This window comes from Sinohyriopsis cumingii, unplaced genomic scaffold (assembly GCF_028554795.1).
Source record: "Sinohyriopsis cumingii isolate HCF-2022 unplaced genomic scaffold, ASM2855479v2 utg000695l, whole genome shotgun sequence".
Classification (NCBI taxonomy): Eukaryota; Metazoa; Mollusca; class Bivalvia; order Unionida; family Unionidae; genus Sinohyriopsis; species Sinohyriopsis cumingii.
The window spans coordinates 1,763,233-1,779,708 of record NW_028315924.1 but is presented as its reverse complement, the minus strand read 5'-3'; the positions used below and the strand labels follow the sequence as shown (position 1 = coordinate 1,779,708).

The 16,476-nt window shown below is 33.5% G+C and overlaps 1 protein-coding gene across 1 annotated transcript in view; it reads right to left on the bottom strand.

The window, feature by feature from the left end:
- Positions 1 to 16,476, bottom strand: part of LOC149773286 (uncharacterized) — a 68,423-nt gene that overhangs the window by 19,170 nt on the left and 32,777 nt on the right. The window contains exons 4-5 of the mRNA XM_089946512.1: positions 13,687 to 13,915; positions 7,404 to 7,682 (exon numbers count right to left, since the gene is read on the bottom strand). Of these exons, the coding sequence (XP_089802638.1) occupies positions 7,404 to 7,682; positions 13,687 to 13,915 (508 nt within the window). The remainder of the gene's footprint in view (positions 1 to 7,403; positions 7,683 to 13,686; positions 13,916 to 16,476) is intronic.

Sequence of the window (16,476 nt, the reverse complement as noted above, 5' to 3'; positions counted from 1 at the left end):
AAATGAACAATTGTAATGATCTTCCACATCACAAATCATAGCCATATTTCAATAAACTCATGTTCTTGAGTAAATAAGATTTGTGTCATGATCTGTTAAATGAATGAAACCAATTGTCATGATCTGTCAAATGAATAAAACAAATGTCATGATCTTCCACATCACAAATCATAGCCATATTTCAATAAACTCACGTTCTTGAGTAAATAAGATTTGTGTCATGATCTGTCAAATGAATGAAAACAACTGTCACGATCTGTCAAATGAATAAAACAATAGTCATGATCTGTCAAATGAATGAAAACAATTGTCATGATCTGTCAAATGAATGTTTACAGGAACAAAGAATAAAGAGAGATCATTCTGGATTTGAAATGATTATGTGTGATATATAATTTCTTTTTACGTAAAATTGTGCAATGAATGAATTCTGTATTTAATCCCCTTCTGCCATATTCCATGTGGAATCAACTATCTCATTCTGACCTGTATCAAAAACATCCAGTTTGAGTTTTGCATTTACTAGTTTCTCATTGAAAGTATTTACACATCTGATTGTTGACAGCTGAATTATATCTTGAAACATTGTATCGTATGTAAGAAAACTGTTGTTGGGAAAATACAACTGTGCAAACAAGGTGTCCAACTGCAACCATGCAGTAAAAAGGACAAATGCATACAGATGCATTAATGTATTGTCCAAAAGTGACCCAATGTACTGCATGTATCTGTGATTTGGAACTGACGTCTATGTTGTTATATTAAATGAAGTATAAATGTTGAAGAATTTTGTGCTTTACTAAAGCAATACTTACATGAACAATAGTGTATGTTGTTGTGGTTGTAGCAGTTGTAATCTAAGTAGCTGTCACACTAGTACTACCAAAGTAGATGTAGTATAAACACTGGTAGTATATTTATTATTGTTATTCTTCTAGATATTTGACTCCAGGTCAAGATGATAGGTTTGACTTCAAGATACAGGACAGAATGAAATCTTTCATTCCATGATACAGGTCAAGATGAGATGTTTGACTCCATGATACTGGTCAAGATGAGATGTTTGATTTCATGATACAGGTCAAGCTGAGATGTTTGACTCCATGAATCTGGTCAGAATGAGATAGCTGATTCCATGATACAGGTCAAAATTAGATGTCTGGCTCCATGGCACAGGTCAAGATGAGATGTTTGGCTCCATGACAGAGGTCGAGATGAGATGTTTGATTTCACGATACAGGTCAAGATGAGATATTTGACTCAATGATACAGGTCAAGATGAGATGTTTGACTCCATGATACAGGTCAGAATGAGATATTTGATTCCATGATACAGGTCAAGATGAGATGTTTGACTCCATGACATAGGTCAAGTTGAGATGGTTGGCTCCATTATACAGGGCAAGATAAGATGTTTGATTTCATGATACATGTCAAGATGAGATGTTTGACTCAATGATACAGGTAAGATGAGATGTTTGACTTCATGATATAGGTCAAGATAAGATATTTGACTCCAATATACAGGTCAAGCTGAGATGTTTGACTCTATGATAAAGGTCAAGCTGAGATTTTTGATTCATTGATACAGGTCAGAATGAGATAGTTGATTCCATGATACAGGTCAATATGATATGTTTGACTTCATGACACAGGTCAAGATGAAATATTTGATTCCATGATACATGTCAATATGAGATCTTTGACTCCATGATATAGGTCAAGATGAGATGTCTGACTGCATGATACAGGTCAAGATGAGATGTTTGACTCCATGATACAGGTCAAGATGAGTTGTTTGACTCCATGATACAGGTCATGACGAGATGTTTGGCTCCATGATATAGGTCAAGATGAGATGTTTGACTCCATGATACAGGTCAAGATGAGTTGTTTGACTCCATGATATAGGTCAAGATGAAATGTTTGACTCCATGATACAGGTCAAGATGAGATGCTTGACTCCATTATACAGGTCAAGATGAGATTTTTGACTCCATGATACAGTCAAGATGAGATGTTTGATTCCTTGATACAGGTCAAGATGAGATGCTTGACTCCATGATAAGGTCAAGATGAGATGTTTGACTCCTTAATAGAGGTCAAGATGAGATGTTTGACTCCATGATACAGGTCAAGATGAGGTGTTTGACTCCATGATACAGGTCAAGATGAGATGTTTGACTCCTTAATAGAGATCAAGATGAGATGCTTGACTCCATGATACAGGTCAAGATGAGATGTTTGACAGTTTGATATTCATTTATGCTTTTTGTTTTTAGCATTTATAAGATAAGACAAATACAACTCTATGGTCTTAAACTAAGTCACTGAAAAAAAGCAACATGAAGTTAATGTAAAATTCATCAATTAATTTAATTCCCTAGTAAACAAAGTAAACATTTATGTGAACTTACAATATTGTGAATTAAACACCAAAAGTCTTAAAAGTTCTAAAACAATTCCAGAATATAGAGTTCCAAATGAATTTTAGTCAATTTCCAAATACATTTAAGGTCTTCAGTCTGCTGATGTACCAGCAGTCTGGTATGTGCTGATGTGCTAACAGTCGTGTTGATTCACAATGATAATATCCTTCATGTCCCTGAATGAATTCAAGGCAAGTCCGAAATAGTGATTAGTCCTAATGTTAATGTGCACTTTGCATTTCCAATAACTTAAATAAATAAATAAATCTTCTCAAATATAACACTGAAGACAACTATAATCTGATATTATGACAACAGGAAAAGGAATCAAGAACTCTTTCTCTTTATATCAATGTGATGGTGCTAAGAGTTGCACATTATGGAAGTCAGCATCTCAGTAACAGTTAAATCCAGGAAAATATGTGTTTAATTCATCATCCATGAAATATATATGACCTAAAGCCTACATTATATTTCTTTCCATGGACATTATTTTCCTCTTTCAATGTTATGAAAGAATTATTTCGAGATGTGAAAATTTGCTCAGCCAGCAGCCAGATTCAACATGGGAGACTGTAATTCCTTTGTTCTATTGATATTCAAGAGAACAGGTTTACTCCTCAGTGTTGGTATTCATTCCTAATTTCAAGGAGTTAAGGAATAATAATATATTCTATGTCTCTAATATTCAGATTCAATAATTAACAGTACTTTCCATTTTTGTTTGAACAATATAAAGTTAGTGTAATTGAAACTGAACACGTTTCATCAGGGATTCATCTATTGCATCAATGTAAATTTCCTCACTCTCTTCTGACTCAGACAGTTTTCATTTGAAGGATTATCTGATTTAGAGCAAGACCTTCATCTTAAGGACTATTTAGAGGGTATCATCTACAATGTGAAACATTTAAATTCAACCAATTTCACAATAACATTTTTGAAGAAAAAAAAGGATTTTTCCATCAGCTCCTGGAATAAATTAAACAGGAATTCACTTTTTGTCTCTCCATTTAAGAGCAGCTACATCAAGATTTTAAAGACGGCCATTATGTTGGCCATAGTGAATGTCAGATCAGCAATTTTTTCATTTAGGACCAAAAAGACATTATAACAAGTCGTATGGTAAAAACTAAATGTTGATATGACTTTCCATATCTATCTAGTGGAGTAACAAAAAGATTTTCAAAATGGCCATATTGGATATCAGCTGTGCAGCATTTCCCATTTAGAAAGAAATAAAAAAGAAAAATTAACAAAGTGATGAGCAGTGAGAAGTGGGAAGTGAGGGTTAAGATGCCGAATACTCATTTCGCAATAACTTTGGGGATAGATGCCAATAAGCAACTTTTTTCTAAGAAAGTTCCTCACTTTTTTGTACAAGTTACCTCACTATCAATGTATCCAATCTATAAAAAATGGTTTAAAACCTTACTCCAACACACATCACATGAACCAGCAACAACAGTATGTATTAGTTCTCTGTTTTTTGCACATGAATGTAGATTCAATCTTGTTTTACTACAGATTTCAAATAAAGCAAGACTATTTGTTTTAAATGAGTGACATTTATTTTGAGAAACAACAATGTCAACATACTGATGCTGTGATTTCTTTATAAATTACAGCAAAATTTCTCTTCATCCCAGAACATACCTCTGAGGGGAAATTCAAGAATTTTAAGTTCACTAGAAACTTTGGAACTCACTTATCCATAATGAACTGATCTTTGAAACCAAATTTTTCAAGCAGCCAGTTTGCCTTTCACTTGCTTCCTTTGCTATCACTGATCACATCTGCAAATGAGTATGATAAACCACCAGTTAACACATTAACCCCTGGAGGTTTTTGTCGTTTTTGCCTGAAATTCGAGTAGGAAACACATTTTGAAAACTGTTTCTCAATACATCCAAATACATCAACTTCCAGGTAATTTTCCAATAACCTAATGACTAGCTGTGTTAGAAACATCATTTTTCATTGGCTATTTGGCTTGTGAACGAGCAGAAGGGTAAAAGTTAGAATTCGTTTTTTTTTGTGTGCTTAAACAGACCCATTATTTTTGTATTTATAATGACCACTCTTTATTCCAAATGCCCATCTTATCCTATTTTTTGCAAAGATTCATCTGTCTGTTTGCAGTTCATACTGGTCTGCATTAGATCTGAGACCAAAAAGTCTAAAATCGAAACACAAAATCGTATTCTGACCACAGGCGAATTTTTGGTGCAAAAAAATTAGGTCCAAAAAATGAGGTTTTCCCCTCTGTATTTTGTAGTGCAACTAGAACTTCCAGATTATTTGGTATCATTGTAGAGCTACATCTGTCTACCTTACTATAATACCACCCACTTTAGTGTATCGTACATGTCCTTGATGCTACAGAGCTCGGCATTTAGGCTACTACCTCCTGCCACGTAAACTCATTGCCCGGGGTTAATGTGTTAATGTTAGACACTTTATGTTACATGTACATACAGCATTCTCAGTCTTCAATTGGTCAAATAAAACACGTTGTTTTAACAAGCTATGGTAACTGATAGCTCTTAAGCTGGCAGGATTTGTATGCCTTTTATATGTGGTATTCTACCTGTTTTACGCAATGTAATACAAAATGACTAATTAATGTCATAGTACACTTTTCATTGAATGCAAACATGTATTCCACAAGTCAGAGATCAAACAGAGTCAGTTTTTAATTAGGTATTCATAGAAACGATTGTTTGCGGGTATTACTATGATGGTCAGTTGATACCCATATAATTCAGTGCAAGACGGCACTTCACATTGAAACCAAATTAAAAGATAAATTTGAAATATGAATTTCACTTGACAAGACTTCTTTAATTGCTATTTATTTCCTAAAGTACTGCCACCAGTTGGCATTACTGACATTTTAATTTAGCAATATCTCGTTATATATTGTTATTAACAGTGTAGTGAGAAATACTTTTTATGTAAAAAATATTTAATAAAATATACAACTTTTATTAAAGTGATGCACTGAATAACTTTGAATCAAATTTCTGGGCATAAGCAGCCATTTTCAGTGATGAAACAAGTGATATAAAAAGGTTTCATTTACTTATTTTGATTACTATTTCTTTATACTCAACAAAATAGGGGCCATATCCATTGGCATTTTCTATCAAAAGAAGTGGGATCCATGAATGAGCACAGATTATAAGCAGGTTTATGAGTTACCCGGGTGTGAGTTATCAAAGGAGAGATGTATTACACATCATATTAGTACCATTTTTATTTAAAACCAACATCATATAAAATCTTCTGGTGGTAATGCCATGTCAATATGAATTTGTGTTCAGGAGGAGTATCAATAACAATATTTTGAAGATGGCTGTAATGGTGGTCATACGAGGATTCATTGTGGCAGTTATAGTTGAGATCATACAAAATGTCAGATCAGCACTATTTTCATCTGAAACCAACTGGGCATCACAATTATTTTAATAAAACCCTATGCTGATATGTCCATTTTTTTCAGGTAATGCTATAGTATGAAGATTTTGAAGTTGTTGACTGTGATGGTCATATTAGATGTTTGAGCAGCACTATTTGTATTTACTACCAACTAGACACCATAAGTCTTTTCAGCAAAATCCCCATGTTTATACATCCAGCCATTTAGGAGTAATGATAGCAAGATTTTAAAAAAGACTGCAGTTATGGCATATTAGATATTAGATCATATCCAATTCACTTAGAACCAACTAAGACATCAAAAACTCATCGGTTGAAAATCCTAAAGATACGACCATCCATTCATGTAGAGTAACAATAAGAGGAATCATAAAATAGCTACTGTACTGGCAATATTGGTTGTCAATGCAAAACCATCGTCTTTTATGACCAGCCAGACATAACAAGAAGTGCCCTGGTGGAGACTCCATGACTATATAATATGATTTTCAAAATGACTACCATGGTGACCATAATGGGCATCAGATCAGCATTATTTGAATTTAAGACAAGCTAGACATTATTTGTATTTAAGACAAGTTAGACATCATTTGTATTTAAGACAAGCTAGACATCATTCCTATTTAAGACAAGCTAGACATCATTTGTATTTAAGACAAGCTAGACATCATTTGTATTTAAGACAAGCTAGACATTCATTTACATTTAAGACAAGCTAGACATCATTTGTATTTAAGACTAGCTAGACATCATTTGCAATTACGACAAGCTAGACATTATTTGTATTTTAGACAAGCTAGACATCATTTGTATTTAAGACTAGCTAGACATCATTTGTATTTAAGACTAGCTAGACATCATTTGTATTTAGGACAAGTTAGACATCATTTGTATTTAAGACAAGCTAGACATCATGTGTATTTAAGACAAGATATACATTCATTTGCACTTAAGACAAGTTAGACATCATTTGTATTTAAGACTAGCTAGACATACTTTGCATTTAAGACAAGATAGACATTCATTTGTATTTAAGACAAGCTAGACATCATTTGTATTTAAGACTAGTTAGACATCATTTGTATTTAAGACAAGTTGACATCATTTGTATTTAAAACAAGCTCGACATCATAAAAAGTTGGAATTTTTTGGTGAAAACTCAATGCTGATATTACCAACCACTCAGAAGGAGTAGAAGTAAAAATATTTTCAAGATGCCTCCTTCTCTGGCCAAATTTGATGTCTGAGAAGCACCATGTTCATTTTGGACCCACCATAACAAGGTATGAATGCATGTGCAATGTTGCATGGCAATCTTCTGAGTAGATTATGTGACATAGTGATAATAAACAGACTGACATTGGATGCTAGATGCTAAACATCAGACAATCCCATAAACTCTTCTGGTTTATCAACAGTACAGCTAAGAAATAAAACCATATATATATATATATATATATATATATATATATATATATATATATATATATATATATATATATATATATATATATACACAATATACATACACACCTCTAACAAACAAACTGGGTTTCTTGGAGTAAACTTTAAGATTTGGATCAATGTTGTATGCCTGACAGTAGATCACTTGATTGTGGTCTGTGTTACTGGGAGTGAAGATCAGACTGGTTCCACTGCCTATTGACCGAGATCCAATATACCAGTCTATATTAGGAGCCGGTCGACTGATTCCTGTTACACAAACCAAGGTAACTTGTTCTCCAGCAATGACAGTCAGGTTGGATGTGATGTTTTGGTTGTTTTGCTGTAAAAATGCCTCTGTAACTCTGACTGAAATTATTAAATAATAAAAAGTATTTCATATTCCCACAAGTTACAGAAAGCAAAACACATTCAAGTGTGCAAGAACATACTTTTATAGTTCAGAAGGAAATAAGTTACTGATGCATAAATAACATACAGAAGTATCCTACTGATAAAATACATGTAGGTTGACAATAATGTTTATGTTTAATAACTGACTACCGAAATATTATTGGTGCAATGAGTACTGTACCAAACAATAAACTGAAAATTGCTTTTAGTCAAATTTCAAACTTTAAAGCTACACATAGGTAAACTGATATATTATTATACTCATAATATTCATAACATTTGGATGGCTATCACAAGCAAGTAGGATCCTGTCAACAAAACATTTGTACCACTAAGTACTTAATTTCTTTTACCCAAAATAGACTAAAAATAAAGTATAAATGTCTGTGGGTAATTATTAGTAATTTCAAGTAATGCTAATTAAAAGAAAATAATAGCAAGTCAAAGATAACAAGAATTAATTTACTTAGTAATTAGTTAAGTAATTTTAATTAATCACAGAGTTAAGTCACTTTGAACAAATGGGTAAAATGTATACATATTGACGTTTATTGACTAAGTTTGTAATGAGTAAATAATTCCCAGTTTAAGAAAGTAACTGTTTTATTATCCAATTATAATCTCAACAGTAGATTTAATAGATCTAGATTCAATAGAGTCTGTCCTTATAACCCCAGGAAGAACCACCAACCCACGAGAAGCTCCTGGCAAGCTTTCTCACATAGCCACATTGGCCAAATCCTAGACTCAAACCCACGCAGACAGAGGTGAGGTGGCAGTGATCCGTAACAGAGAGCACTTTAGACCACTTGGCCACTCGGGGCCTGATAGCAATTGTAGAAAATCCAGTAAAATACAAGAGAAAAATTCTAAGAGTGGTTGGTACAATTAAAGTAATTGAAAGTAGTGACGTTAACTTAGGCAGGATAAATATTACCTTTGTTAATTTTGCAATTTATGGACATCTACATATGATCTTCAATTACAAATGTTAATAGGAATAAAGAATCCATGTACAGTATTTGGGTATGTTAAATAAAACATGTACCGTTTTTGGGTATGAATAATGACTCCATGTACAGTTTTCGGGTATGATTAAAGAATACATGTACAGTTTTTGGGTATGATTAAAGAATACCTTTATAGTTTTGGGGTATGAATAAATAATACATGTACAGTTTTGGGGTATGAATAAAGAATATATGTACAGTTTTGGGGTATGAATAGAAAATACATGTACAGTTTATGTGTATGAATAAAGATTACATGTACAATTTTTGGATATTTAATTTCTTAAACAGTACTGAATTTAGAGTGGAAACTGGTCTTTTGCACAATTCAGTTATGAGAGACCACCTAAACAATTAAATTTTAAGTGCAAACAACTTCAGCATGTTGCAAATTTGGCTCCTCCAAACTGAAATGATCAAGGTTTTATAGTATACCCACATAGCAAAAGCAGTATTATTATTATTGTATTGCTTAATGTTTCTGTTCATGCTCAGGTATCTAAATTTAGTGTGATTGCAGCATGTACTTTCAGCATTGCAGTAGTACAAGCTGCGATACTGAATTATTGTGAAACTATGAAAGGCAGTTCAGCATGTCTGCAGCTTGTAAATTCAGCATGACAGCAATTCATCCTAGAAAATAATAATATTTTTGATATTTTTCCATTAGTTTAGCATGCATAGTCAGCATGACAGAATTCCATGCTGGAAATAATGAGTAAAGGTGAATGTTCATGCTGGAAATGTATTTATATATTGCAGCAAAGATACAGTATTTGACCAGCAAAGTAGAGTATGTACTTCATTGTTAGTACATTCTCTTTAAAGGAAATAACATGCTTAAGGTGATGCCTGTCAAAATCATTCTTTATTATTTATATATATATATATATATATATATATATATATATATATATATATATATATATATATATATATATATATATATATATATATATATATATATATATATATATATATATATATCCTAGAGCTAGAGTTCAAAGCAAATAAACTGTTTAGGTTATTGGATACAAGTACTTATATTATTTGCACTGTTTTAATAATTTAATCAATTAGCTATAATTACAGATTAGTTAAATCTAATTTATTTTTGTTTTCCTTTAAGCAATCTGTCATTTTCAAATAAATCATGTAATTCAAACAATCTGTCATTTTCAAGTAAATCATGGAATTCATGCAATATGTCATTTTCAAATTAATCATGGAATTCATGCAATCTGTCATTTTCAAGTAAATCATGTAATTCATGCAATCTGTCATTTTCAAATAAATCATGGAATTCATGCATTCTGTCATTTTCAAGTAAATCATGTAATTCAGATTATCAATAGTCTCTTTCATTTATGTTAATGAATTATGTTATATTTGTTTAAAGTAGCCAAGAAAAATAGGTAATTATTAAGTCAAAACTAGTTATCTGTTTTAATACTTTTATTAAAAACATGCAAAAAGAATTATGTTATTTTTTGTATGAGTGTGGTAAATTGCAATCAACATTGGGACACCATCAGCAGTCAGCGTGGCAATTTCTGATTTACAAGCATGACAAACTGATTTTGTGTATTTAAGGCCTTACATTCTCCAAAGACTGAAGTATGTGTCTGGGACTGTGTGACAAGCATTGCCCAAACTCCACTGATGGAATGCACCACTATGTGGTATGTGAAGCCTTGAGAATTAACCAGCATTAAGTTTACCAGCCCAATTTTCACCACTCCATCCTCATCCTGCATGATATAAGCTATTGGTCTCTTTTTCATCAGTCTGCATCCCTCTCCCCAATGTATGATGGCTGGTTTCAAATATACTGCGGGTCTGATATGTTTCATGGAGGGGAGGGGATTTCCAATATCCTGCGGTCAGCTCTACAGACTGCCCTAAATCCTTTTTCAGGAAACAGCCTTAAAACTAGTGATACCTCAGTAGTGGAGTAGGAGGATGGAATCTAACATTACGAACAGGTAAGTTCGATCATCATTAAAATTAGTTTTACCCTCACACAAAAAATCACATTAAAATTGTCATTGAAACATAACCTGTTGCTACTGTGTTGCTGAATTTGTCAGTTTGGTGTGAGGCTGTTGATCCAACAAAAAGTAGTTGAAGAAAAATAAAGGAATATTCACCCTTAGTAAAGCCCCAAGGAAAATATGCCTTCAGTTTGGTAAGCCAATGAGTGAGGGTAGAAGGAGTTGTGTGAAATCATGAAGGTCAATGAGGTTTTGATGCATTGCTAACTAACTTTAATCTTTATGAAAGAACAGTCCCTCTTGGTCAGAGACTGATAAGATCTGTTGATAGTTGAAATGTAAGATGAATATCAACTGAGCCATTAATGGGAGGAAATGATGCTTCTACCCTCTCGTCCTTTAGAAGCTGATGAAGAAGAAAAAAAAAGCCCTAACTGGTCATAAAAGTCAAGCTTGTTCATCCATATCATAGAAATGAATGAGACTGGAGATCTCATTTGGTTGGCAAAGGAGATAAATTGATTATAATTTCCCATGATCTGTACTCAGTCTGGTTCTATGGAAATTCAGTCTCTTTCCTCAGAGAGGGATAACGGGGCTGAACACACTCCCTACTGCACCAAATGTCCTCCACTTGGAGTCTTAGATATTTCGACAAACACCATCTCCTAAACTGAACAGTGCACTTGGCAACTATGCTTCAAACCTTGTCCTGGTGGGGAGATCGTTTTATATAAGCCAAGTGTGAAGATAGAGAATCTACAGGTTGTTGTGGAGGACTGAATAAAAGGCTGAAATAGAAAACTCCTACTCTAAGGTAAAGGCTAGTCAGCAAGCAGGTTGGGAAGATCCTAGAACCTTGTCAAAACAAGCTGAACAGAGAAGGTCCTTACATTTTGAAGTACAGTCAAACCTGTTATAATGGTCACCTGAGTTTTGCAGTCACCTAGTCATCACAATAGCCATTCTAATTTCTCCCCCCACCCCCACCTTAACTTCCTATACAAATGGCATGTAATCAGCAGTCATCTGCCTTCTGTGCTCAGGAACCATATGTTTCTTAACCAAGAGGAGGATTTACCCAGTTTTTGATGGTCAGCAGCCATGTGTTGTTTAGCTATTAAGTGGCTTTACACTGCCTTCCATGGACACTTAAAAGTATCAGCAACAACCACTCCAAGTAATATGCAAATTACTTTAACTTCTTTTGTATGATGAGCAAGGCATGGTTTATGTAAAGGTATATTAAGTGAATCAATGTTTAAACATTCCATATTTCAAATGTACTTGCTGTAATCCAATGAAACTCAAAGGTGTCAAGAGCAAGGTAGTTGTAATCCTTACATGAGCTACTACGTCCTGTAGAATAAATGTCTCGAGGAAAAAGCACTGAAATTTGCTGATTTAGGAATTCCCTGTTATCTTTTAAAGATTCTGAATCAAAGCTAGCACCAATAAATAAAAAATCTCAGAGTGGAGGTACAATGCACTAGTGATATCCCTTATGGTTTTGGTGTCACAAACAATAACCCAAGAAAGCTTCTTTTCACTCCATAATCATCAGAGGTCACAACCAAAAGCCAATTGTCTTTTAATCTTGGTCAGTTTGAGCAACCTGCTTAATCCATCAATTGTTTAAAGTGTGAAAAACTGTTTTCATGCCTAATTATAACAAATGTCATAGCATAAAGACAGTGGTATGTCTCACAATTATAGATAAGCTGTTAATTAGTATCCTTTTGTAGAACTTGTTTTCTTAAATTTTGTTATTTTTATTTAGCTAAATAGCTAACTATGTATCTTGGTAGTGATATTGCTACTACTGCTGATAATAATAACAATAACAATAATGTAAATGCTAAGGAATCAGATGATCCCACATCAAACTATCAGGTTCTACTGCCCAGGCTCTCTTGTCCGGGACTAGATAAACATAAAAAGATCTTGTTGTTTAGCCTTATTGAAAACAAATCTACAAAGGGTCTCCCAAATTCTGAGCAGGGAATCTGATATGGACTAGTTCACAGACCATTCTATGAGGACTGTTTTGCTCCTCCTGGACAGATTGTTTGCTAAAATATTTCATTGATTCCACTTGTCAATGAATATTTTCTTCAGTGTGGTGTTACCAGACCCTCATATTAACTAACATACATAGTTGTAAAGGGTAAAATAGAAGTTGGCTGTTGGGACCACCCTAATGTATCACTGCCAACTTGAGGTCAACATGGAATCATCACATGTGCATGTTAAAATGCCCATACCGCTTTAAGGTATTTGACCAAAAACTTTGTTTATTTATAATGTTGCACCAATCTTCAAGAAGAGAATCATCCCAGAATCCACCCATGATCCACGAGAGATGGTAAATACACCATGTTGAAAACTTTCAATTGGCACTTACAAATATTTCTTCTTACAAAATACAGTAAAAGCTGGAAGGAGTATTAGTGTGAAAATTTTGCATTATGACCTCCTTGTCCTGAATGACTGTTCTAGGGATGGAAGTGAGTATGGAAGAGGATACAGGTGAGGATGGAATATGCAGTGAGTATGGAAGAGGATAAGATGAGGATGGAATATGCAGTGAGTATGGAAGAGGATATAAGTGAGGTTGGAATATGCAGTGAGTATGGAAGAGGATATAAGTGAGTTTGGAATATGTAGTGAGTATGGAAGAGGATAAGGTGAGGTTGGAATATGCAGTGAGTATGGAAGAGGATAAGGTGAGGTTGGAATATGCAGTGAGTATGGAAGAGGATATACATGAGGTTGGAATGTGCAGCAAAAACATTTTCACTAACCCTTAATTTGATGGAAAGCTGTAGGATACACTTGTGCTCACTGGGTAATTATTTTGTGAGTTTTAGGAACCCTACTATGAACTAAAATTGGCATGAAATTTTCAATTTGGCCATGCAGCTTTTTAATTTTGCTACTCTTGGATCTGCATACCAGCAAATGTGATAGTCTGTGACCCAGATGTGATGAGGTTCATGGTGGGATCTGGATACTCAATTCTACAGGAAAAAAATATAGTTTTGTCACTATTATCACTCAACATGGTGTTCTGCTGGAGATCTAGTGTGCTTGTGTAGAGTTGTTCTTGTAATACACAGGAGCCTCCTGACCCTGTTGGATTCAGTGTTTTATAGACTTCATATGGAGATGATGCCGTATGGCCCTGGAATATGAGTAAAGTTTCAGTTTTATCTGTGTATAAAATCAGCAAGTTCAGTATACACGAATCTGTGCTAAGGTTGTACTTCATCTACCATGATCATGATGAGAAACAGATGAAATTTAAACATGCACAAATACAAATGATCTAAAGTTAAAGTCAAAAGTAATTTGGTGTAAGAGTCATAGTCATGACCAATTTATAGATTACATCTAAATGTGTTACATTATATCATAACACAAAAAGTAACGATCAAGAAGCATGTGTATGTTCAAAGTGAAACAGACAGTGTCCTCATCTAAACAGGAAGAATCAATAGTTGGCTTGCTTTCTTCCTGATTATTATGAGTCTATGCTCTTAAAATAAGTAACAGAAAAGTCTTCAGTGAAAGACAAGAAGCTTTGTAAAGTTTAACAAATAATTTATTTCCCAAAAAATACAAAGTGACAATGAGAAAAAAGAACATACTGTATTGCGAATTAAATCCCAAAATAATCTGACAATTACAGATGCAAGTCCTAATAATATAAAGTCCTGAATAAAACTGTAAAAATTCCAAAGAGATCCAAAACTGAAGGCGACGACATGTCTGTTATAGCTTATGGTGTGCTGATGCATCAACAGTCTTTTGTTGAATCACAGTAATATAATTCCATGTTTGAATATATTATAAATTGCAGTGAATGTCTTTATCCAAGAATTTTATTAGAAAACTTTTGTATTTCCAGGTAAAATAATCACTTAAATTCAATAACTTCAAGAAAATAAAATTTAGCCCAAACTGGTTGCAACATAATACAACTTGAAGGTGCTAGTTGTTAAAGCTTGAAGACCAAATGTTCACAATCACAAGATTATATACTTCTCTACATGACCTGAGGTCACAATTAGCATTTTCAAAAAATAACATTACCTAATGGAAAATAACCTTCTAGAATGGTTTAATGAGTCTTGTTTATTTAGAACACAATAACATATACAATTTACATAGGAAACTCCAAAAACCTGACCCAAATCAGCATATTTACTCCATTTTGTTTACCTGAATAAAAAGCCTGATATAAGTTCATACACATAGAGAATAATAAAGCCATTATTAGGTTTTTACATGAAATTTAACATAGGTGTAAAAAGTCAATCAGGTCAAGCAGAAATTAACTCAATTTTGTACAAGGGCAAGCATAGCATGAAATGTTACATTACAAAAACATGTAATGAAAATATTTTATATATATAAAACTAACAAACAAAGAATTAAATTAAATATATAGAACACTGATGTAGTATTCGTGCTTGTGGGGAAGTCTAGATTCAGGTAAAATGCTCCTTTACAAGTCATCGCTTCAGTTCAAAAAACCAGATGAGCAAATTTCACTGTGCCATGTAATATAATCACCAAGGCCATATTTGAAAAGAATATAAGTACTGTACAACTGTGACTATTCTATGCAGTGGGTAAAAGTGGAGTCTTTTACCCTATATTAAAAACCTACACCTTAATTAAAATATGCATTAATAAACACAATTTTAATTTTATGTAATGTGTTTAGGTAAACAAGAGGTTAACGTGTGCTTGATATTGCTCATCTTCTGACTTGAGTCTAAGAGTTGTAGATCAAGAATAAGGAATATTGGATGTTTTCCATATTAGAAAAATATTTTGATGTTTTCCATTAAAAAACCCAAGAGTCCCTTGAAAGGACTGATACATTATTGACTTTAAGACTTTCCAGGAGTTCAAGATAAGACCATTTCTTTTTTTCTAACTGATGAGTGCTGAAACCGTCTGTTATATTTATGCATAGTAACACGATTTGAAGTCAGTAATTGTGGCAGTCATAATGGCTGAAAGATGGAACCATTTTCACTTAGGACGAACTAGACATCCATTCATGATGAGGAACTGTTATCACATTTTCACACTAAATAAAATGATAACCATGGCAAAGTGTTGAGTGCTTAAACCATCTCTTATATTCATGAGTAATAACACGATTTTCAAGTTAGCAGTTGTTTAGTCATAATGTAAGATCAGAACAATTTTAATTTAGGACCAACTAGACAATCATTCAAGATGAGCAGCACTAATTACATTTTCAGACTTCAAAAAAAAAAGATCACTGTGGCATAATGGAGTTTGATCAGCACCATTGTAACTTACAACCAAATATATTATAAGGCTGATATGACTTTCCATTGTGGAAGACTAGAGGTAACAAAATATTCATGATAGAAGCCATGGTGGCCATTCTGGATGTCTGAATGGCACTATTCTCATTCAGGTCCAACTTGATACAACAAGTAGTGCTATTAATGCAAGATTTGCCCTTTTCCTTTTTCATTTTTTGGTCCTGATATTTGCCACAGCATCTATCACCCAAGACTTTTGCTCATTGTAGCAAGCAAACCACACATTGTGCAACCCACTGTATTAGCATTAATCACCCATGAAAATTAAATAACCCAGGCAAAACCACAATGGTCACTACCACTTGGTTATATTGCCAAATATATGGATAATCATCATACTTATGAAACTTCAGTTCAGTTTTGATATTATCTA